Source organism: Bubalus kerabau, chromosome 19, assembly GCF_029407905.1.
Source record: "Bubalus kerabau isolate K-KA32 ecotype Philippines breed swamp buffalo chromosome 19, PCC_UOA_SB_1v2, whole genome shotgun sequence".
NCBI classification, from domain to species: Eukaryota; Metazoa; Chordata; class Mammalia; order Artiodactyla; family Bovidae; genus Bubalus; species Bubalus kerabau.
The window spans coordinates 59,388,898-59,412,878 of record NC_073642.1 but is presented as its reverse complement, the minus strand read 5'-3'; the positions used below and the strand labels follow the sequence as shown (position 1 = coordinate 59,412,878).

The window sequence follows — 23,981 nt, the reverse complement described above, 5'->3', positions numbered from 1 at the left end:
CATGTGTAAAGTGTCTCATCCTGATATCATCTCATGCCTGTCAGAATGGCTGTTACTAAAAAGACAAGAGGGACTTCCCTGGTGGTCCAGTGGTTAGGACTCTGTGCTCCCAGTGCAGGGGCACGGGTTCAATCCCTGGTTGGATAACTGGTATCCTGCATGCATGTGGCATGGCCAAAAAACAAACAAACAAACAAAATGACAAGAAATAACAAGTTTGGGCAATGATGTAGAGAAAAGGGATCCCATATGCACTGTTGATGAGAATATAAATTGGGGTAGTCATTCTGGAAAAGTGTGAAAATTCCTCAAAAATCCAGAGTAGAACCATATGATCCAGCTATCTCATTTCTGGGTATTTATCCAAATACAAAAATTTGAAGTAATACATGCACGCCTATGTTCACTGCAGCATTATTTACAATAGCAAAGATATGGAAGTAACCTAAGTGTCCATTAAGGGATGAACAGTTGAAGAAGACATGTGTGTTCATGTGTGTGTTCAGTCACTCAGTCATGTCCGACTCTTTGTGACCCCCCTGGACTGTACCCCACCAGGCTTCTCTGTCCATAGGATTTCCCAGACAAGAATACTGGAGTGGGTTGCCCCTTTCTCCTCCAGGGGATCTTCCTGATCAAAACTGTGTCTCCTGCATCTCCTACATTGGCAGCCAGGTTCTTTATCACTAGATCCACCTGGGAAGCCAAAGAAGACATGGTGTGTATATATAGACTAGAATACCATCAGGTATAAAAAGATGAAATCTTGCCATTTGCAACAATATGGATGGATCTTGAAGGTATTATGCTAAGTGAAATAAGTCAAACTGAGAAAGAGTAAATACCATACGATTTGACTCATGTGAATGATAAAAAGCCAACCAACCAAGTGAACAAATCAAATCAAACAAAAACAGTTACATATGTCCAGAGACCAGATAGTGGTTCTCAGAAGGGAGGGAGAGGAGGGTGATCGACTGTATAGTGATGGATGGAAACTGACTTTTGGTGGTGAGCACACTGTAAGACATACAGAAGTAGAAACACAATATTGTTCACATGAAACATATATAATGTTAAAAACCAGTGTCACTTTGTAAAATAAAATGAAAAAGTGTCTCACCCTAAGGAGTGGCCTCTGTTTTATTTGTACAACAGAGCACTGTGGGACTCCTTCAGTTAAAGCTGGTTCCGGATATGTATAAAGATCACCTGGCAGAACTGGTAGAAAGGAATTTCATAATTTTTTCCAGAGAGTGCAGTCTCACTGTGCAAGTGCTGGACATCAAGTAACAAGACTTTTAAAGCATCATGGTAAGTTGTTATGTGGACTCCCGTGATAGCTCAGTTGGTAAAGAATCCGCCTGCAATGCAGGAGACCCCGGTTCGATTCTTGGGTCAGAAAGATCCCCTGGAGAAGGGATAGGCTACCGATGCCAGTATTCTTGGGCTCCCCTTGTGGTTCAGCTGGAAAAGAATCCGCCTGCAATATGGGAAACCTGGGTTTGATTCCCTGGGTTGGGAAGATCCCCTGGAGAAGGGAAAGGCTACCCACTCCAGTATTCTGGCCTGGAGAATTCCATGGACTGTATAGTCCATAGGGTCACAAAGAGTAGGAAGAATTGATCTGACTTTAAAAAAAATTATGAAACTCCTTCCTAAACAACTGAGCCATTGAACTGAAGTTATTAAGTAGTGAGATTACAAACAATTGAAGAAAGGTTCCAATGCTATGCAAACAAAGACTTGTGTCTTGGGATTAACTTTCCAGCAACAGCATCTTTAATAGATTGAAAAAATGGGAAAAGAGGGCATCACTGAATAGTCAGGATCACCTGCCTGGTTTTGCACCCGCTCCTCAGGGACAGGCTCCTGACAGAGGCTCTGTTAACGTCTCTTTGAGGATAAACAATGTTTGACATGTAGGAAATGTAAATAAATATTTGCTGAGTGAATAAATAAACCCCGCCTTAGTACAGCAATCAATGAAAAGAAATAGAGGAAAGCAATAAAATGGGAAAGACTAGAGATCTCTTCAAGAAAATTAAGGGAACTTTTCATGAAAAGATGGACTTAATAAAGGACAGAAATGGTACTGACCTGACAGAAGCAGAAGATATTAAGAAGAGGTGGCAAGAATACACAGAAGAACTATACAAAAAAGATCTTTACAACCCAGATACTGATGATGGTGTGATCACTCAGCTAGAGCCAGACATCCTGGAATGTGAAGTCAAGTGGGCCTTAAAAAGCATCACTATAAACAAAGCTAGTGGAGGTGATGGAATTCCAGTTGAGCTATTTCAAATCCTAAAAGATGATGGTGTGAAAGTGCTGCACTCAATAAGTCAGCAAATTTGGAAAACTCAGCAGTGGCCACAGGACTGGAAAAAATTAATTTTCATTCCAATCCCAAAGAAAGGCAATGTCAAAGAATGCTTAAACTACCGCACAATTGCACTCATCTCACACGCTAGTAAAGTAATGCTCAAAATTCTCCAAGCCAGGCTTTGCCAATACATGAACCATGAACTTCCAGATGTTCAAGCTGGTTTTAGAAATGACAGAGGAACCAGAGATCAAATTGCCAACATCCACTGGATCATGGAAAAAGCAAGAGAGTTCCAGAAAAACATCTGTTTCTGCTTTATTGACTATGCCAAAGCCTTTGACTGTGTGGATCACAATAAACTGTGGAAAATTCTGAAAGAGATGGGAATACCAGACCACCTGACCTGCCTCTTGAGAAACCTGTATGCAGGTCAGGAAGCAACAGTTAGAACTGGACATAGAACAACAGACTGGTTCCAAATAGGAAAAGGAGTATGCCAAGCTGTATATTGTCACCCTGCTTATTTAACTTATATGCAGAGTACATCATGAGAAATGCTGGGCTTGAGGAAGTACAAGCTGGAATCAAGATTTCTTGGAGAAATATCAATAACCTCAGATATGCAGATGACACCACCCTTATGGCAGAAAGTGAAGAAGAACAAAAGAGCCTCTTGATGAAAGTGAAAGAGGAGAGTGAAAAAGTTGGCTTAAAGCTCAACATTCAGAAAAAGAAGATCATGTCATCTGGTCCCATCACTTCATGGCAAATAGATGGGGAAACAGTGGAAACAGTGTCAGACTTTATTTTGGGGGGCTCCAAAATCACTGCAGATGGTGACTGCAGCCATGAAATTAAAAGACGCTTACTCCTTGGAAGGAAAGTTATGACCAACCTAGATAGCATATTCAAAAGCAGAGACATTTCTTTGCCAACAAAGGTCCATCTAGTCAAGGCTATGGTTTGTCCAGTGGTCATGTATGGATGTGAGAGTTGGACTATAAAGAAATCTGAGCACAGAAGAATTGATGCTTTTGAACTGTGGTGTTGGAGAAGACTCTTGAGAGTCCCTTGGACTGCAAGGAGATCCAACCAGTCCATTCTAAAGGAGATCGGCCCTGGGATTTCTTTGGAAGGAATGATGCTAAAGCTGAAACTCCAATATTTTGGACACCTGATGTGAAGAGCTGACTGATTTGAAAAGACCCTGATGCTGGGAAAGATTGAGGGCAGGAGGAGAAGGGGACGACAGAGGATGAGATGGTTGGATGGCATCACTGACTCAATGGACATGAGTTTGGGTAAACTCCAGGGTTGCTGATGAACAGGGAGGCCTGGCATGCTGCAGTTCATGGAGTTGCAAAGAGTCAGACACAACTGAGCGACTGAACTGAACTGAACTGAACCTCGATACAGACTCCATTAACTTCACTTTGGGGCAATGAGAGGTTGTCCCATAGACCAATGAGCACTCTGACTCATTCTCTAGGATGGCAAGAAACAGACCAAGACAACTCTAAAATAAGCTAGTCCCCACCCATGCAAAAGAGATGGAGGTAGGTCATTCCAGGGGGGACACAGACCTGGCCCCAACTGAGCATCAAGGGGTAAAACTAACACTGGGGGAGGAAAGCCCTTCTCCAGAGGCCTGGGGCCCAGGTCTGGTGACCTGCAGGCCAGATCTGCCCAAGGCTGGGATGACCAGGATGTGGCTGTTGTTTTGGAGGCTGATGCTGGCTCAATGGAAGACTCTCCGGAGACTTCACTTGTCCTCAAAATTCAAATGATCTGGCCTTCTTGGACCCCCATCCCACAGGGCAGCAGCTCAAATCTGACCCTCCCTTGGATAGGACGACAGCTTTCTGGGCAGCCCCGTCCACTCCAGCCTCTGTTGTCATTTATCATGGCACTTGGACTGCAGTTTTTCTTACATTTAAACACTGTTTCAGGCTTCCTTCGTGGCTCAGCAGTAGAGAATCCACCTGCCAATGCAGGAGACATGGGTTCGATCCCTGGTCTGGAAAGATTCCACATGCCTCGGAGCAACTAAGCCCGTGTGGCCCAACTACTGAGCCCGAGCTCTAGAGGCTGGGAACTTCAACTTGTGCATCCCAGAGCCCATGTCCCCAGTGGGAGAAGCCACCTCACTGAGACACCTCATGCACCGAAATGAAGAGTAGTCCCCCTCTCTCTGCAACCATAGAAAAGCCCTCACGGCAACAAAGAACCGGCACAGCCAAAAATAAATAAATAAATAAAATTATATTAAAAAAGACATTGCTTCTCAGTACAGATGCCTATCAAAAGTGGGACAAAGAAAGAACCACTGGGAAGACCCTGTGTGTCCATGAAATAGGAGAAAGGATTTATACTGTGAATTCGAGTAAGATTCCCAATTATTTAAAACGCAAAGACCGGGGGGTCCCTGATCTGTCTCACTCACTGCAGGCCTCCCCTCCCCCTTGCCCCACAGTTTTGTCTAATGAGAGAGATCTGGGCAGGGTGATGGGTCCCTTCTCCCAAGCAGGAGGAGACCAGGCCCAGCCCACCTTTCAGTTCCCAGTCTTTGGGGAGAAGAGAGATGGAAATAAAGAGAGAATAAATCAAATAGACAAAGACCTGAGGATGTCAAGAAGCCAGAAGTCAAGCCCAGCCTCTCTAAGCCCCCATTCTTCCTACAAATGCATCCCAATTGCTGCCAAGGACCCAGACCTGCACCCTCCAGGGAGTGTTCGCCACCTGCCCAGGGATGCTTTTGCAGTTTCATCATCATGAATGGATCTTCCCAGACTCTGAAATGAACACCAATGTTTGATTACACATAACCTTTAAAAAGTGTACTAGAATCACGTGCTCAGTTGCTAAGTCATGTCCGATTCTTTACAACCCCATGGAGTGTAGCCTGCCAGGCTCCTCTGTCCATGGGATTTCCCAGCCAAGAATACTGGAGTGGGTTGCCACTTTCTCCTCCAGGGGATCTTCCCAAACCAGGGATTAAACCCTACCTAGTTTTCCATACTTTAGCCCCTCTGATTGTTTCCTGTCTAACTCAGAGCAGAATCAAAGTCCTTTCAAATGCCCACAAGGCACTGGGGTACCTCCACACACATAGACACACAGCCTCCCCCAACCCACGCTCCCTCCACAGCTCTGACCTCATCTCCATCCTCACTCACTCCTCTCGTCATACTTGCTTCCCTGCTGCTCTTCAAACACCTCCTACCTCAGGACCTTTGCACTTGCTATTCTCTCTGTGAGAGAGATGAGAGCACATTTTTCTTTTTGTTCATGTTTTTCCCCCAAGTTCTATAGCAATACTTGATACATACAAATGGTCAATTGTTATTTGCTAAATGACTGAACAAATGAGAGAATGATTGAATAGCAGTAGAGGCCAGCACCTAGAGGGATGTGGTAGGACTTCAGACAGCTTAAGATCTAGGGAAGCATAAATAAAAAGGTCTAGGAGCATCTTAGAGCCTGAAAGCTGGATACAGCCAGACATCTGCCGCTGCTGCTAAGTCACTTCAGTCGTGTCCAACTCTATGCAACCCCAGAGATGGCAGCCCACCAGGCTCTGCCATCCCTGGGATTCTCCAGGCAAGATCACTGGAGTGGGTTGCCATTTCCTTCTCCAACGTATGAAAGTGAAAAGTGAAAATGAAATCGCTCAGTCATGTCCGACTCTTAGCGACCCCATGGACTGCAGCCTACCAGGCTCCTCCGTCCATGGGATTTTCCAGGCAAGGGTACTGGAGTGGGGTGCCATTGCCTTCTCCCAGCCAGACATCAGTGGGGTCTAAAGTTGCGAACACAGAGGGGCCTCTCTCCTTCCTCACTCTGGCTTCTTTCTGTACATTTGCCCTGTTACTCCTTATCAATGGATTAGCTTTCTGTCCTGCTCAGTCCTCATGGAGATGGCAAAGAAGAACCAAGGAAGCAGCTACCCTAAAACTCTCATGTCCTTTATTATACACCTAGTTACTCAGTTAGTGTCTCTGTGTCACTTTCTTTGCAAATTTCCAGGGTAAGATCCCTGGTTGGTCCAGATTTGCCAAGTGCCCAGCCCTGATCCGATCAATGTGGTCTGGGAAGTGAGGTTATGTTCACGAACATGCATCCCAGGAGCCCACCCTGTGAATGGGAAAGAAACAACATTTAATGCTGTAAGTGACAATCGGGGAGACATCCAAAAAAAGAAGGCGCTGGAAAACCTCTTCCATAGGGAGATCTCTCCTTGCCGAATACAAAAGTTTGCTCCAAGAGAGGGAACTAGCCTTGCAGCTTTTCCAGTTTATGATCCATGACAAGTTTGATCCAGCCCACGAAATGAATCTCCATCTCAAGTTGGATGCTGTATGTATGGTATCCAGCTCACTTGCAACCGCGCTTCGGTTTAAGGTGCTGCCACAAGAGGGCGCACAAAGCAGGGAATCTAATTCTCCCCAAGGCTGGTCCTTGGAACTCCACGGCAGCGGACCCAAGCGGGTTAGCTGTAGATAGTCTGCAAAGCTGGCAGAGACTCGGAATTCTTGGCCTGGTGCCCAGCGCTGCCACGTCTCCTGAAGCATGACACATCTCAGGCAAATTTAGTCACTTTATTATGACTTGGAGGATTGGCTCAACCTCAGTAGAATTTTCAGAAGAGCTGTGGCAGGAGACCTCAGCTAGAGGCAGCCCTAAGGACTATATATTGTCATTTAGTTGCTCAGTCATGTCAAGATTCTTTGTGACCCCGTGGACTGTAGCCCACCAGGCTCCGCTGTCTAACTAATTCTCCTGGCAAGAATACTGGAGTGGGTGGCCATTGCCTTCACCAAAGGAACTTCCCGAACCAGGGATTGAACTCTCATCTCCAGCACTGTCAGGCAGATTTTTTTTTTTTTTTTTGGTACTGCTGAGCCACCAGGGAAGCCAAGGACTACATACCAGGCAGGCAAAGTGGCAAAGCTCTGAACCTGAAAGCATCAACAGAGGTTAGTGATAGGAAACAGAGGGCTTTAATTTTTTCCACTTTGCATATCTAATAATGTTTAAAAGTTCAATGAACATGGAGTGCTCGTATAATTCACTTGTTACTGTACATCTTGGATTCTTTTCACACGGGGCTATTCTGAATAAAGTTGTTTTGGCCTCTGTATACAAGTCCAGAAGTGTGACATATATCTTCATTTCTCTTGAGCAAAAACCTGGGAGAGACATTAGTGGATCACATTGAATCTGTAGGTCAATTTGCGGTGCATCGATAGCTTAAAATCCAGCCTTCCAACCCATGCTATGGTTTGCCTTTCCATTTTTCAGGTTCCCTTTCATTCCTCTCAGCAATGTTTTCTAGTCTCACTGTACACACCATGCATATGTTTTGATAATATATTCCTAAGTACTGTACGGTTTTGATGATATTGCAGGTGTCATTTGGAAGATGCTTTGATGCCGTGTCACTTTTACTTTAGTTGGTAGTATTTATAAATACAACTGATTTTTGCAATATTTTAAGTTGCTTCTAGCAGTTTTTTGTGGATTCCTTAGGACTCACTACATAAACAATCATGTTGTACATGAAAAAGGTTTTTACTTTTTCCTTTCCAATCTTCATGCCTTACTTCCTCCTCCCCCTCCCCACTTTCTTCACTCCACAGGTTAGGATGTCCAGGGAAATACCAAACAGAGGTGGTGAGAGTGGGCACCCTGCCTCCTCCCAACAGAAATGGGAATGCACTCAATATAGCAGGATTAAGAATGATGTTTCTTGTTGAATTTTTTTTCCCATAGAAAACATTTGTAAGATTGCAGAAGTTTCTTTTTATTTCTAAATTGTTTAGAATTTTTAATCAAAGCATCTACTAGATAAGAATATTATTTTTTTCTCTATTTCTGTACATGTGGGAAGTTACTTAACTCATTTTCAAATATTGGGCTAGCCTTATTTGCCAGGATAAACTTCACTACTTCATGACATTGTCTTTTTTATATATTGGTAGATTTAATTTGCTAATATTTTGTTCAAGTTACTTGCATCCAAGTTTTTAAGGGATATTGCTCTATAGTTTTCTTTTTCTGCAATGCTTTTGTTAAATTTTGATAATAAGGCTATATTGACGTCACAAAGTGAGTTATGGAAAATTTCTCTTTTCCATTTTCTGAAAAAGTTTGTATAAACTTGGTAGCTTTTCTCCCTTTAAATATCTGAAGACTTCATCAGTGAAGCTATCTGGGCTTGGAATTTTTTCTGGGAATAATTTAAATGACATATTAAATTAATTCAGTATAGAGAATCTTTCCCCCTATCCCTGAAGCTCAAATGGTAAAGCATCTGCCTGCAATGCAAGAGACCAGGGTTTGATCCTTGGGTCAGGAAAATCCTCTGGAGAAGCAAATGGCAAGCCACTCCAGTATTCTTGCCTGGAGAATCCCATGGACAGAGGAGCCTGTCAGGCTACCGTCTTTGGGGTTGCAAAGAGTCAGACACAACTGAGCGACTAACGCGTGCACGTGCACACACACACACACACACACACACACACACACAGAGTCTGTCAGGTTTTCTATCTCTTCTTGGGTCAGTTTGTTATTTCTCAAGGAATGCATCCATTTATTTATATTATCACGTGTACAGACATAAAGCTGGTTATAGTTCCTTCTTATCCTTTCACTGTGAGAACTATCCTTTCATTCTTTATGATGGTAGTTTTTGTTTTCTCTCATTTTTTTCTTGATCAAGGAAAACTCTGGATATATTTTTTTCTAATGTTTTACTATAAAAAGGTTGAGTTTGTGCATTTTTTCCCTATTGTTTGCTTTCTATTTCATTAGTTTCTGTTATATGTCTTTCCTTCTACTTACTTTGGGTTTAATTTGAGCCTCTTAATTTGGAAACTTAGCTAATTTATTTTAAATCTTTTTTCTAATATGAATATTTAAAACTGTAAAAAAAATTTCTATGTACTAATTAATTGTGTCCCACAAATTTTAGTGTTTTATCTAATCAACTAAAAATATTTTCTAATTTCACTTGTGACTTTCTAATCTGTCCTATTTTTGGATTACTTACAATTGGATTACTTACAATTATGCTGTTCTTTTCCATATATTTGAGAAATTTCTAAATATCTTATTGTTGCTGCTGCTGCTAAGTCGCTTCAGTCATGTCCGACTCTGTGTGACCCCATAGACAGCAGCCCACTAGGCTCCTCTGTCCCTGGGATTCTCCGGGCAAGAATACTGTAGTGGGTTGCCATTTCCTTCTCCAATGCATGAAAGTGAAAAGTGAAAGGGAAGTCGCTCAGTCGTGCCCGACTCTTAGTGACCCCATGGACTGCAGCCTACCAGGCTCCTCTGTCCTAATTTAACACTTTTGTGGTCAGATAATGTGCTCTGTGCACAGTCTTTGGAAATTTATTGATTTGCTTTATGGCCCAGCATATGGTTTATCTTATACAATTTTGAACTTTAAGTTTTCCTTATAAAATTGGTTTTAAATATAATATTTTTCATCTTTATAATCACAAGATGAAACCTCTTGCCAAAGTATACCATCAAAATTGGGATCATAACTCAAATGGCACATATACCACATTCTTACGCATAAGTTAAATGTTCAATATGCACAAATTATTCTTAAAAGAATGCCTAAAATATTAATATCATTGGTTTTATTAATTTTATTTCATTTTTAAATAGTTAAAAGCATTCCAGGTTTTTTAACTGTCTTAAATGTTAGTTTTTAACTGGGATGGTACTGCCACCTAGGGGACATCTTGGGAAATTGTTGGCATGTTTTTTGTGTGTAGCTAGATGCCTGGGGCGGAGAAGGCAATGGCACCCCACTCCAGTACTTTTGCCTGGAAAATCCCATGGACGGAGAAGCCTGGTAGACTGCAATCCATGGGGTCGCTAGAGTCGGACACGACTGAGCGACTTCACTTTCACTTTTCACTTTCATGCACTGGAGAAGGAAATGGCAACCCACTCCAGTGTTCTTGCCTGGAGAATCCCAGGGATGGGGAAGCCCGGTGGGCTGCTGTCTATGGGGTCGCACAGAGTCGGACACGACTGAAGCGACTTAGCAGCAGCAGCAGCAGATGGTGTTACTGGAGAAGGCGATGGCACCCCACTCCAGTACTCTTGCCTGTACTGAGCGACTTCCCTTTCACTTTTCACTTTCATGCATTGGAGAAGGAAATGGCAACCCACTCCAGTATTCTTGCCCGGAGAATCCCAGGGACGGCGGAGCCTGGTGGGTTGCCGTCTATAGGGTCACACAGAGTCGGACACGACTGAAATGACTTAGCAACAAGATGGCGTTACCTATGAATTCCATTTCAAGACAGTAGAGATCATTACAAACTATTTTTAAATGTTTACCAAAGATACATAGCGCTGGATTAATGCTTCTTTTTGAAAATCATTCATTTATTTTTTGTTTTGGTTGCACTGCATCCTCACTGCCCCCTGGACTTTCTCTAGTGCAGCAAGTGTGGGCTGCCCTTCATTACAGTGTGGAGGCTTCTTCTGGGGGCTTCTCTAGTTGCAGAGCACAGGCTTTAGGTGCATGGGCTTCAGTACTTGCAGCTCATGGGCTCAGTAGCTGTGGCTCAAGGGTTCTAGAGTGTGGGCTCGGTAACTGTGGTGTGCAGGTTTAGTTGTTCCGTGGCATGTGGCATCTCCCCAGACCAAGGATTGAACTTGTGTCTCCTGCCTTGGTGGGTGGATTCTTATCCACTGTGCCACCAGGGAAGTCCTCTCACCTGTTTTAATCCAGAGCCCCTTGTCCTGCTTAAGAAAAGTCACACGAAAGGATTCCCTGCTGGTCCAGTGGTTTGGACTCTGCACTTCTACTGCAAAGGGCATGAGTTCAATCCCTGGTCTGGGAATTCAGATTCTGTAAGCCTTGTGATGCAGACAAAAAAAAAAGTCACACAAGATCTGGCCTATGAAAAGGCAAAGAGGTGAAGCAGAGGGAAATTTTTGAGACTAAAATTGAGATGCCATTACCCTGGCCCCCCTGGCACTGTCCACAACAAGCAGAGTGACCTCAGGCAGGCGTCCCCATCTATGGGCTTCTGTCTTCCCAGCTGACCAGTGGATGGGCTGGGCTCCCAGACTCTCTTACCTTCACCCCTCCAACCACAACATTCACTGGGGCTGAAGTCATCACTCATCAGTTGGACCCTTTTTGTGCTTCTTTTCTTGCCCAAGATCTGCATCTCTGAGTATGTTGGTCCTTTGCTAAAGGCCAGCAAGCTTTGATCAGAGAGAAAAGCATGGTTCATCCCCCTGACAGCAAATCCAGAAGTTGAATGCCTGGCTCCAACTTTGCCTCCCTTTGTGAGTTCTCTGGGTGCCCTCAGCACAGTTGGTAAGAAGGGTCCTTCTTAAGCAAGAATTGCCTGGGGTCCAAAATGGTTTCATGGTTACCAGGAAAGACCTTGAGACTCTAAGGTGGCAGCTGGCGCTAGCAGATACTATTTTGAGAATGGCTGGTAGGATCCTTCAGTTTGTATACTTCAGACAATTTAAGTTCTCAGTGATGCAGGAATGTGACTGAAACCGCATCCACAATCACATACACATGACCTTGCTATCTAGTGAAGGAATCTTGTCTTGTGTTGATGTCACGGGAAGGGGGAAAGCATCTATCCTTATCTCCAAAATGGACATTCTAAACAACCTGGGAATTGCGTTCTTTTGTGGTACTTGAAGCAGATGCACCACAGATATTTGACAGGTCATAAGACAAGTCATTCTAGCTATCATAATGTTCAAGCCAAATCCCATATAAGCCAAATGACTTCCCCATACCACAATATGTGAAAATGTCTACCATCAACACCAACAGTTGTAAGTTGATGGCATGTACTTTTGACACACTGTGATGAGAATGGCAATTTACCTTTGTGATCTTCCTCCATGAGACTTTTATCTAATTACGGGGGGGAGTTTCAGACAAATCCCAGTGAGGGAACATTCTCCAAAATACCTGACCAGTACTGCTCAACGTTAAGGTCAACAAAAGCAAGGAAAGCACGAGAAACTTTCACAGCAAAGAAATACCTAAGTAGACATGAAGACTAAATGTCATGTGATATCCTGGACTGGATCCTGGAACAGAAGGATGTTAGGTTAAAAATAAGAAAATCTGAATAAAGTATGATTTTGATAATAACATGCCAACATTGGTTCATTCATTGTAACAAGTGTATCCTACTAATATAAGACATTAATAATAGGGAAAACTGGGTGCAGGATATATATGAACTCTCTGTACTATCTTTGCAATTTTTTATTTGAAAATAAAGTTTATTTTAAAATATGTAGTCCTTATAGTGGTAAAGAACCTGCCTGCCAGAGTGGAGAAGTAAGAGACGCGAGTGTGATCCCTTGGTGGGGAAGATTCCCTGGAGGAGGGCACAGCAACCCACTCCAGTATTCTTGCCTGGAGAATCCCATGGACAGAGGAACCTTCAGGTCACAGTCCTTAGGGTCGCAAAGATTCGGACACAATTGAATTGACTTAGCACGCACACACGCATACAAAAACAACGACAAAATTTTACCCAGGAATATGGAAAAAGAATAAGTAGAAAGACTTATCATTTTACTGGATAAAAAAATTGCTTTTGTAAAAATATTTCTCCCTGAATATTTATTTTAAAAATTAGCTCAATTTCCATCAAAATAGCAAAAAAAAATTTTCTGAAATTGAAAAAGATATTTGTAAATTTCATCTGAAGAACTAATCAGTAGGAAGAATCAGAAGTGTTTTAAACCTAAATGAAAATGGTCACAGACATGAAATCAAATATTAAGTGTATAAACATTAAAATGGTGTTACATTGTTGCCAGAAGAGATCCTCATTAGGACAGAATAGAATATTCCAAAACAGATACACTGGTTTATACACAAGTATATGTATTTTGAGTATAAGGTTAGAATTTCAAATCAAAGAGGAAATGGAAGATGATTTAATAAATGATGCTGGAGTTTAATAAATGGTGTTTATATCTGAACTCATTGGCTAAGACATACATAGATATGTAAAACACCCTATATATACAAACTAAATTCCAGATGGATTAAAAAGTGAAGCCACAAAACAACCGCCACCCCCACTCCTTCAAAATACAGGTGATGATGTATCTGACAGCTAGCAGGAACAGCTATTTTTTTAGATGTACAAAAATAATAAATTAAAGTATTGGCATATTAGCATAAATATTAAAAACTTTTCTGTGTAAAAAAAGTCCCTCTACCCCCTTGAAAAAAAAAGACAATGATGAAATGGAAACAAAACTTTGCAACATCTATAAGAAAGAATTAAGATAGCTAAATATAAATAAATTCCTATATCTGTAAGGAAAAAATGTAACACGTCCATGGAAGAAACACCCAAGAATACCAGACCTTATTCACAAATAAGATTGCATAAGCCTAAGTAACATAGAAGTAGTTTAGCCTGGGGTTTCCCTGATGGTTTAATGGTTAAGAATCCTCCTGCCAATGCAGGGGACACAGGTTTGATCCCTGATCCTGGAAGATCCCATATGCCATAGGGCAACTAAGCCCATGGGCCACAGTGACTGAGCCCAAATGCCCTAGAGCCTGTGCTCTGCAATGGGAGAGGCCCTTGCAATGAGAAGTCTATCCCCTGCAACTAGAGAAAGCCCTCAGGCAGCAAGGAAGACCAGAGCAACCAAAAACAAACTAATTAATTAATTAAAAAAAATAATTTAGCCTGATTAGCAGTAAAAAAGAAATTTAAATTAAAATGTCATTTTTTTCATCTTTCATCAGAAAAGTTTTTTTTTTGTTTTAATGACAAAGCTAATTGTTGGTTAGGAGTAGAGAAAAATAGATCCCCTCCTATACTTTTAGAGGGAGTATAAACTGAAGCAATACTTTTGGAATATAACCTAACAAGAAACTATCAAGTGCCACAAGAAATGTATAGTTTCTGACCCAGCAATTCCTCCTCCAGGACTATATTATCAGACAATACTTGAGCACCATGACATAAGCACTTCAAGCCAGGATAAGCTATAGAGCAAAAATTTAAATCCTTAAAGGTGGTGTGGGGCAGGGTCGATGCTTTGAACTATAGCTTACCCCCAGGACAGAATGTCTGATGACAAGTGAAAAATCACATTGAATTCTGAAAAAAAGCCAAATGCGTAGGGACAGAAAACACATCAGAAATGGCCAGGGGCTGGGGTCAGGGAGAAGTTGATTACAAATAACCATGAGAGAACTGGGGACTAGGGGGATTGGTGATGAAAACGTTCTATATCTGAGCTGGTGGTTGCACAACTGTAAAGGTTTGTCCAAACTCATAAAAATACACACTCAAAAGTTGAGTCTGGGGGTTTCTCCGGCAGTCTCGTGGTTAAGACTCCACCCTTCCACTGCAGGAGTCTCAGGCTCCATCCTTGGTCAGGGATCTTAATCCTGGCATGTCCCATGTAACACACTGCCCCCCGCCCCTCATTGAGTTTTATTCCGTGTAAATTATACCTCAATAAAAACAACTTTTAAAAAAATCCGGTTGAAGAATATCAAACAACTTGTGCTTAGTCCCTCAGTCGTGTCTTTTTGTGACCCCACGGGCAGTAGCCCCCCAGGCTCCTCTGTCCATGGGGATTTTCCAGGCAAGGACACTGGAGTGGGTTGCTATGCCCTCCTCCAGAGGATCTTCGCACCCAGGGATGGAACTTGGGTCTCCCGCATTGCAGGCGGATTCTTTACCCTCTGAACTACCAGGGAAGCCCATGAACACTGGAGTGGGTAGCCTATCCCTTCTCCAGGGGATCTTCCCCATCCAGGAATCGAATCGGGGTCTCCTGCATTGCAGGCGGATTCTTTACTAGCTGAGCTACCAAGGAAGCCTATTAAACAGCTTGGGGAAATATAAACGGTAGATTAAATAAGTAATTTGCAAAGTAGCACGCAAGTGTGATTGGAACTTGGAAGTGAGTTACACGTTCTGAGAGTGATGGAGATGGGGTGGTTTTGGCGAGACAGACTGGAAGGAAATGCACTAAGATCACCCAGTATCTCCCTCTGGAAGTGAATTAAATTTTCTCCCTGCGTTCTGTATTTTGTGTGTGTGTGTGTGTGTGTGTGTGTGTGTGTGTGTATGGTTTTTGTTTGGTTGTTTGTTTGTTTGTTTGCCGCGAACAACTCTTCTGTCATCAGGGGGCACAATGTTGCACTTGGAACCCCGGTCCACTTGCAGCGTCTTTTGGGTGTTTTAAGGTTCTTTTCCTTTTGGTGGAGCCACCAAACAAGAGAGAAACCCATTCGAGCTGGGGGCGGGGGAGGGCAACCACCGGTGGGTAGAAGAGAGCCGGAGGAGAGGGGCTGGTGAAGGGAAGGACCAGTGGGGTGAAGGTGGGAACGGGCGAGTAAGACCCCGGCGTAGGGATGGGAAACGGGTGGGGGCGGGCGAACAGGCGAGCAGAAAGTACTTTCCTGCGTCTAATTGGGGCAGAGATGCTGCGAGGGGCCGGCCGCGTCCCCATTGGTTCTTTGGACAATCACAGCACCTCCTGGAGCTGAGTCATTTCCTGAGCTCAGCTGCTGCGAAGAGGGCGTCACCATGATAAGTGAGTTTCTCCTTCCCATCAGGGGACGTCCTGGGCAGGGGGCGGCCCTCCCAGACCCCAACCCACCAAGGGCCAGAGGACTCGCTTCTTTCCCTCAATACTTCAACCAACTCTCTCTCTCCTCTCTCTCAAGAACGAGCGGCGGCCGCTGCGATCGGAGGAGGTGACTTCCCTGCGTCCCTGCATCCCTGCATCACCAGGCCTTCACCTGGCCCGGCCCGGGGATGGATGGGAGGCCTCAGAGAGCCCCCCCCCCCCCACCTCCGCCCCCCCCCGCCCCCTCCACTCCCGGAGCCGCCGGGGTGACTCTTAGGGACCGAGAGCGGTACTCCCTAGGAAGAGGAACCCGCGATCCCCGACGTAGCTGCTCCTCTAGTCCTTATATGTAAAAAGCATGTAGAGAAGATTTCATTTGAAAGGGTATTTGCTGCTAAAAACAGCAGTGGTTTATTGGTTTAGTTCACCCCTACACTGATACACGACTGAGCGACTTCACTTTCACTCTTCACTTTCATGCATTGGAGAAGGAAATGGCAACCCACTCCAGTGTTCTTGCCTGGAGAATCCCAGGGACGGGGGAGCCTGGTGGGCTGCCGTCTACAGGGTCGCACAGAGTCGGACACAACTGAAGTGACTTAGCAGTAGCAGGACACTGATACACACGCACACAGACCTGAAGCCCAGGGAGGGGTAGTGACTTCCCGGTTGTCACACAGCAAGTTAAAGACTCAAATAGGTGCCTCCCCTAAACTACTGTCCCTAGCTGGCTCCACAACTCCCCTCCCACACGTTTTTCTTTACCTTCGGACCCTTCTCCAAGCGGCTGTCTCGCGTCTGCTCCCAGCAGACAGTCCCCAGAAACTGTCAAGGATCCCTAAAAGGGGGTCCACTCCCCTGAGCCCATGTCCCCGACCCCCCAAAGCTCCTCTCTCCCTGCAGCCCTGGCTGTGGCGGCAGTGCCCGCGGTGCTGGGCGCTGTGGGCTTCACGGGGGCTGGAATCGCTGCCTCCTCCTTAGCGGCCAAAATGATGTCAGCGGCCGCCGTGGCCAATGGGGGCAAAGTTGCGGCCGGCAGCCTGGTGGCCACTCTCCAGTCCGTGGGTAAGGGTCCGGGCCGGATGCAGGGCGGGGGGAACAGAGGGGGCGGGGAGGGTCCGACCAGCACAAGAGTCTGCCCGAGGCTAAGCCTGCGGGAGGGCCGGTCTCTCCCCTCCAGTTTCATGGTCCTCAATGTCCCTGGTTCTCCGTCTCTCCCTCACTGTTTTCCCTGAGTCCTGGGTGAGCCTTGCAGGCAGGAGTGGAGTGGAGGAGTGAGGGGGTCTTGGGAAAGAGAAGAAGGGAGGGATCCCAGGGTTTGTGATAGCTGGGCTCTAGGTCTTTGTTTTTGTTGTTTAATCGCTAAGTCATGTCCGGCTCTTTGTGACCCCATGGACTGTAGCCCACCAGGCTCCTCTGTCCTTGGAATTTCTCAGGCAAGAATGCCAGAGTGGGTTGCCATCTCCTTCTCCAGTGGATCTTCCCAACCCAGGAATCAAACCAGCGTCTCCTGCATTGGCAGTTTCTTTACCATGGAGCCACCAGGGAAGCGTGGGCAGGGTCTAGCCCTGCCCAAATCTGACACCTGAGTGGCCTTGGCAGATCCCTTCCCCTCTCTGAGCCTCAGTGGGACCTGTCGCTTTTGGGGTCTGTGGCTGACTCTCCCATGAATTCACCCACTTCTCTCTCTCTTTCAGCCACCTCTAGCTCCCTCTGCCCAAAGCAGAGCCCTGGGGGATTCAGGACCTAGAGAAGGCATCCATGTGGGATCTCTGGGCCTCAGGCCTTCTGAGGGGGTCCCAGCCACTGCACCCTTCCTGACCTCACCCTCTTTCTATCCCACAGGGGCAGCTGGACTCTCCACATCATCCAACATCCTCCTGGGCTCCGTTGGATCAGCTTTTGGGGCTTTGCTTGGAGGGGCCAAAAGGGCATCTCCTTCCCCTCCTCCAGGTGGACCCAGACCTGAAGGGGAGCAGCCAGGAGAAAACGTACCCCAAGTCGAGCCTCCAAAACCTCCTCTCGGGCCAGAGAAGCATGAGAAATAAAGATCATCTGCAGATGTACCTCTCTGTCTTCGCTCCTTGCAGCCCTGGGGTGGGGGTGGGGGGGCAGTGGAGGGGAGTGTGAATTGTGAACTGGAAGTTTCGATTTCTCCCCATTCTCCTAACCTGATGGCCTTCCCAGGTGACTCAGTGGTAAAGAATCCACCTGCCAATGCGGGAGACATGAGTGCAATCCCTGGGGTCAGGAAGATCCCCTGGAAAAAAGGATGTAGCAACCCACTCCTGCGTTCTTGCCTGGGAAATCCCATGGACAGAGGAGCCTGGTGGGCTACAGTCCATAGGGTTACAGAGTCGGACATGACTTAGCGACTGAACCACCACACTCCCAACCTGTCTTCTGGTGGGGGGCAGAAGGGGGTGGGCAGCTGATCAAGCACAGTATCACTTGGTAGGAGGCTCTCGTTGGTCCCCATCTTACAGAGCATGGGCTGTATAACCAGGGCCATTCGTGGGCCATCAGTGGGTCTCAGTCTACCACTCACTTAATGATGCTTGAGTGCTTAGTTGCTCAGTTGTATCCAATTCTTTGCAACCACCTGGACTAAAGCCCACCAGGCCTCTCTGTCCGTAGGGTTTCCCAAGCAAGAATACAGGGGTGGGTTGCTATTTTCTCCTCCAGGGGATCTTCCCCACCCAGGGATCAAACCCACGTCTCCGTTGTCTCCTGAATTGGTAGGTAGATTCTTTACCACTGAGCCATTTAGGAGGTCACACTCAATGGTGGGGTTGACAGAGATTCCTAGGTAGGCAGAGATGAGGGGTATCCAGGATGCATATAGAGCCACTGACCCCAGATCCCTCTGCCCTTCCTCATTAATGGACACTGGACATCCAGAGGTGATCAGGGCCTTTCTCAGAATGCTGTGGGGAGGCTGACCAGCAGACCACCAGGACAAGGACAGTGCCATGTGCCAAGTGTTACAGTGGGTACCTCGAGAGGAAGAGATGCGGTCAGGAGTGGTCCCTATGCTTTGTGTCTGGAAAATTGAAGGGGAACTAGCATTTACCAGTTCCTCCCCTGGCGAAAAGGGTTCTTGGTCTCCCCTGAGACTCCATTCCCACCCAGAGTGAGCTCTCCCTTCCAGAGAGGCCTCATTCTCTGGAGTCTCTTTAAAGGAGGAGATAATCAGTTCTAAAACTGCTGCTCCTGACCCTATGAAGAAGGAGGGGCTGCTTAGGACACAGGAAGCTGGAGAGAGTGTTACTCCCCCCAACAATAAGAAAAGCCAGAAAACTTACAACAGCATAACTTTCCTTGAACCCCTGAAAGAGCTGAAGAGGGGCCCACCAGACAGGCCTGAATTCTCAGGGAGGTCAGGTTCCTCCGAGGAGAGCCCTGGAGACCACCCTGGGCAGGCCGCAGGAGGGAGCTGAGGCCGGTGCAGGGGGGTGCAAGTTCAGCTGAAAGCCTTAACTGATCACTCAAGGGCAAGGAGAGGCTTGCGTGAGTGCAGCGGGCCCTGGGGAGCTACAGTCGCAAGGATGGATGCTTCAGGCCAGCCTGAAGGTTCTTCTCCCAACGACACACTGGGTGCTCCCAAGAAAGACTGGAGACAGGAGGAAACCCAAGGAAAACTTCCCTCATTGAGGCAAGACTGGCAGAGGGGAGCTGCAGCCCCACCCCCTAGGGAACAAAAGCCTTATTCTGCAAGGGCAAGGAGAGTAAACTGTAGTCCGCAGAGCACAGGTGAAGATCACTGTAGACGGGAAAGAAAAAGAGAAAAAAAAAAACCTTTCCCCCTGAAATTGGGGTGCTAAACTTTCTGGACTGGGATAGTAAGGCTCCGCCCACCACTGGGGCAGCAGCGGGAGGGGAAGGGTAATCAGAAAACAGCGCCCCCAAGTCCAGGTCCACAGCGCCTGCAAAGACTGAGACCCGCTGGGGCCAGAGAGAACCCCTCGGCCCTGGCCGCCAGGCGGGAAGGCCAGGGAACCCAGATGTGAAGTTGCTGGGTCACAGACGGCAGCCATAGGAACAAGAACTCCAACCCCCCAGCTGAACTCCTGATCAGATCGACCTCTCGCGCCGCAATGCATGCGTGCTCAGTCATGCCAGACTGTGCGGGGGATCTGCCCGGCGCAGGGGTCGAATCTGCGTCTTCTGCATTGGCAGGTGGATTCTTTATCACTGAGCCACCTGGGAAGCCCCCTCCTCGCCCCTCCCTCTCCTCCCTGTCACCTCGTGCAGGGCCCGGCATAAATCCTGGTTCACCACTCTCTCCACTTCGCTAGAGCAACAGATCCTGTGGGAGCTTTGTCCAGGTCTCCCGAGCACTGGCTCCCAGTGCCTGCCCCTGGGGGCTACAAGACAGGCTGGAGGTGTCAGGTGTTCCTCCCCCCCCTAGAATAGCCCCCAGCCAGGGACGGGTTTTAGTTTTGGGGGATAACTCCCCACCTCCAGAGGTCACATACCAGCACATACCAGCTAAATAGATCTTCAAGAGTTAAACAATCTTGGTTATTCTTTAGCTGTTACTATTAACACTAACAAATGCTTGTAGCTAGACTTGCCCTTCACAAAGTTACACAAAGCTAATTACTCTCTGACTTCAAATAAGTTGTATTCTGCACCTGGCATTCTTCTCTCCCTATACTCTCTTGCAGCATTCTGCATTTCAAGGGGGTGAAAAAAAAAGGTCAGGAGACAATAGATTTAGGGACACCAGACCCAGTTCCTCAATTGCCTAAATGCTGTGGCCATTTCAAAACCTTGCAAAAGGAGAAAGAATGATGATAGAAAACCTCTCCCTATTTCCAGAGAGGGGGTGCACAGTTCTTGAGGTTCTAGCCAACTGTGTTTCCCTTTTGTGCTTCAAAAATAAATAAATAAATAAAGCTGCTCTTTTCTTTTCCCTCCTAACTCTATCTCCATATTTCCATTCCTCATCGGCAGACAAGGAGCCAAGATCTGGGAAACGCTACCCTGCACAAAGCCATGGGTCAAGGCCCTTGAGGGCAATCACGCAAACCAGCGGACAGTCCCTAATTCTGTAGCTTGTCAGGGAAAGCCTGGCACAATTTCAGTTTCCCTTTCCTTTTCAGTTTCCTTTTCTGCTGGAAAATTCCTATTTCCAAAGTCACTCAAGAATGTCTGGCGGAGGCTGGCTGGACAAGGGTTGTAATTGTTTAAGTGTATCCCTCCCCAGCCTCAGGTCTCTTCATCACTTTGAAATTATTTGAGTTATTATGAAAGCTATTTTATCTCCCTGAACACAAGCTGATTGCTTGAGCAGGCAGCTGGGACAGAGCTGATGGGCAGCGAGCCAGGTAAAGGCTCCAGAACTTCTGGAAATAACGCACCAAGAAAATGTGAGTTATGGAAAGAAGCACATCTTCAATAGCAGCCGGAGTCAGGGACTTGGGGTCGTGTCTTACAGGTTCTTTGAACAACGTCTATAAAAACAGGGGCGGCAGTGTGACCTTTCTTGGAATAGTGTGTGGATTTTCTGTGATGCGTCACGCGCAGGGTCTTAACCAGAGTAAATACGTTTTTACTGTTGTTTGCTGCTGCTCTTGTCCCAGTGCTTTTAGAATTGCTCTGGGGGTAAGAGACACAGAGTTTGATCTGAGTCAGAAGATCCCCTGGAGGAGGAAATGGCAACTCACTCCAGTATTCTTGCCTGGAGAATCCCGTGATCAGAGGAGCCTGAAGGGTTGCAGTCCATAGGGTCTCAAAGAGTCAGATACAACTTAGCATGCATGCATGAACACGGGGGTGGTTAGGGTGCCCCAGCGGTGTCTCGGAAATTGCTGGGGGGACTCAGGAGGACAGAGGGTGGGGCATCAAAGAAACAGAAGCCCTTTCCTCCCTCCCCCAGTGCGGATTCCATGGTCGTCTTGGCACTTCAGTCCATATCCTGCCTGGGCCCGCTACCCTCCCCCACCTCCCTTTTCCACAGTCTCAGACCAGCCATGGGGCCCCTTTGGTTCCTTGAGTCTCTCGGGGGATGGGTGAGCCAGTGGTGAAGCTGTGATTCTGTCAGAGGATGAGGATGAGTGCCCCAGGGCTGGGGGGAAAGAGGAGAGAGGGCCAGAGACGCCAGGGTTGGGGGAGGGATTTACATCCGTTTGCCTTTCATATCAGATTTCCCAGGTGTCTCAGCAGTAAGAGTCTGTCTGCAATGCAAGAGACATAAGAGACACGGGTTTGATCCCTGAGTTGGGAAGATCCCCTGGAGGAGGGCATGGCAACCCACTCCAGTATTCTTGCCTGGAGAATCCCATGGGCAGAGAAGCCTGTCGGGCTACAGTCCATAGGGGTTCAAAGAGTTGGACGACTGAGCACAAACCCTTTCATGTTTGAGCCTTCACAGATGTCGCATCATTGCAATAACAATAGAAATGAAGTTTCTTTCCTCTCCTGAGAACAAGGGAAGTAAGGAGAACAGGGAGCAGGCTAGAGGAGAAACGTAAACAGGTCTGAAAGAGTTAATCAGCCCCACTTTTAATAGTTACTAATCTGTAGTGTCTGACTCAATCTGTCCTTCAGAAAGCTAACCTATCACCCCGATACTATGTAAACCCGGGGTCTCCAAACCTCTGGGATCTAATGCCTGATGATCTGAGGTGGAGCTGATGTAACAATAATAGAAATAAAGTACACAATAAGTGTAATGCACTTTAATCATCTCCAAACCATCACCCACACCATTGGTATTTAAAATGGATAACCAACAAGGACTTACTGTATAGCACATGGAACTCTGCTCAAGGTATATGGCAGCCTGGATAGCAGGGGAGTTTGTGGGAGAACGGATACATGTGTATGTATGGCTGAGAGCTTTCACTGTTCACCTGAAACTATCACATTGCTAATCAGCTATATCCCAATTTAAAAAAAAGAAATACGGAGATAGAGTTTGGAGGAAATCAAAAGATGGCTTTATTCCTCTACCAGGCAATGGGAGAACACAGCAGGCTATCGCCTCAAGAGCTGCGCCCTCCTCCTATGTAGAGTTTGTATTTAAAGAAGTTATGTATAAAGAAAGCTGAGCACCAAAGAATTGATGCTTGAAGAAAGAAAACTTGTCTTCCATGTAAATCGTCCCTGGTGCCATAAAGGCTGGGGACAGCTGATGTAAGTTACATCCTGCACTTGGTATTTGCTCTCTTTGCATTCTCTCATCTGATCTGATAGCAAATCATCCCTTATAGCTGTTTGTATTTCAGAAAGAAGGTCACAGGTCAATAACCCAGAGATAAATGGATCCAATTACTGGGCTGCCTGACACCAGCTGTGACTGTTTTGAAATAATTCAAGAAGAACAATGCAAGACATTCATTATTTTGAGCCAATCGTTTACCCTAAAACCACAAGACCCAGGCTACATCAGTTCGGTTCAGTTCAGTTGCTCAGTCGTGTCCAACTCTTTGCAACCCCATGGACTGCAGCACGCCAGGCCTCGCTGTCCATCACCAGCTCCCAGAGGTTATTCACACTCATGTCCATTGAGCCAGTGATGCCATTCAACCAACCATCTCATCCTCTGTGGTCCCCTTCTCCTGCCTTCAATCCTTCCCAGCATCAGGGTCTTTTCCAGTGAGTCAGTTCTTCACATCAGTTGGCCAAAGTATTGGAGTTTCAGCTTCAGCCATCAGTCCTTCCAATGAATATTCAAGGTTCATTTCCTTTAGGATGGACTAGTTTGATCTCCTTGCAGTCCAAGGGACTCTCAAGAATCTTCTCCAACACCACAGTTCAAAAACATCAATTCTTCAGTGCTCAGCTTTCTTTATACATAACTTCTTTAAATATAAACTCTACATAGGAGGAGGGCACAGCTCTGGAGGCGATAGTCTGCTGTGTTCTCCCATTGCCTGGTAGAGGAATAAAGCCATCTTTTGATTTCCTCCAAACTCTATCTCCGTATTTCTTTTTTTAAAATTGGGATATAGCTGATTAGCAATGTGATAGTTTCAGGTGAACAGTGAAAGGTCTCAGCCAT

At 46.1% G+C, this 23,981-nt stretch overlaps 2 protein-coding genes across 3 annotated transcripts in view; both read left to right on the top strand.

Moving 5' to 3' along the window:
- The window catches only part of DDX24 (DEAD-box helicase 24), a 326,942-nt gene that overhangs the window by 221,366 nt on the left and 81,595 nt on the right, over positions 1-23,981 (top strand). The window lies entirely within an intron of this gene.
- Positions 15,874-18,027, top strand: LOC129634389 (interferon alpha-inducible protein 27-like protein 2). The gene is made up of 4 exons (XM_055556571.1): positions 15,874-15,934; positions 16,068-16,097; positions 16,874-17,035; positions 17,816-18,027. The coding sequence occupies exons 1-4, from the start codon at positions 15,928-15,930 to the stop codon at positions 18,016-18,018; spliced, it is 402 nt and encodes a 133-aa protein (XP_055412546.1). The 5' UTR covers positions 15,874-15,927; the 3' UTR covers positions 18,019-18,027.

Coding starts and splice junctions, on each gene's coding strand:
- LOC129634389 (XM_055556571.1), top strand. Junction 16,098..16,873: donor GGCCGCTGCGATCGGAGGAG/GTGACTTCCCTG, acceptor CTCTCCCTGCAG/CCCTGGCTGTGGCGGCAGTG. Junction 17,036..17,815: donor GGCCACTCTCCAGTCCGTGG/GTAAGGGTCCGG, acceptor TCTATCCCACAG/GGGCAGCTGGACTCTCCACA.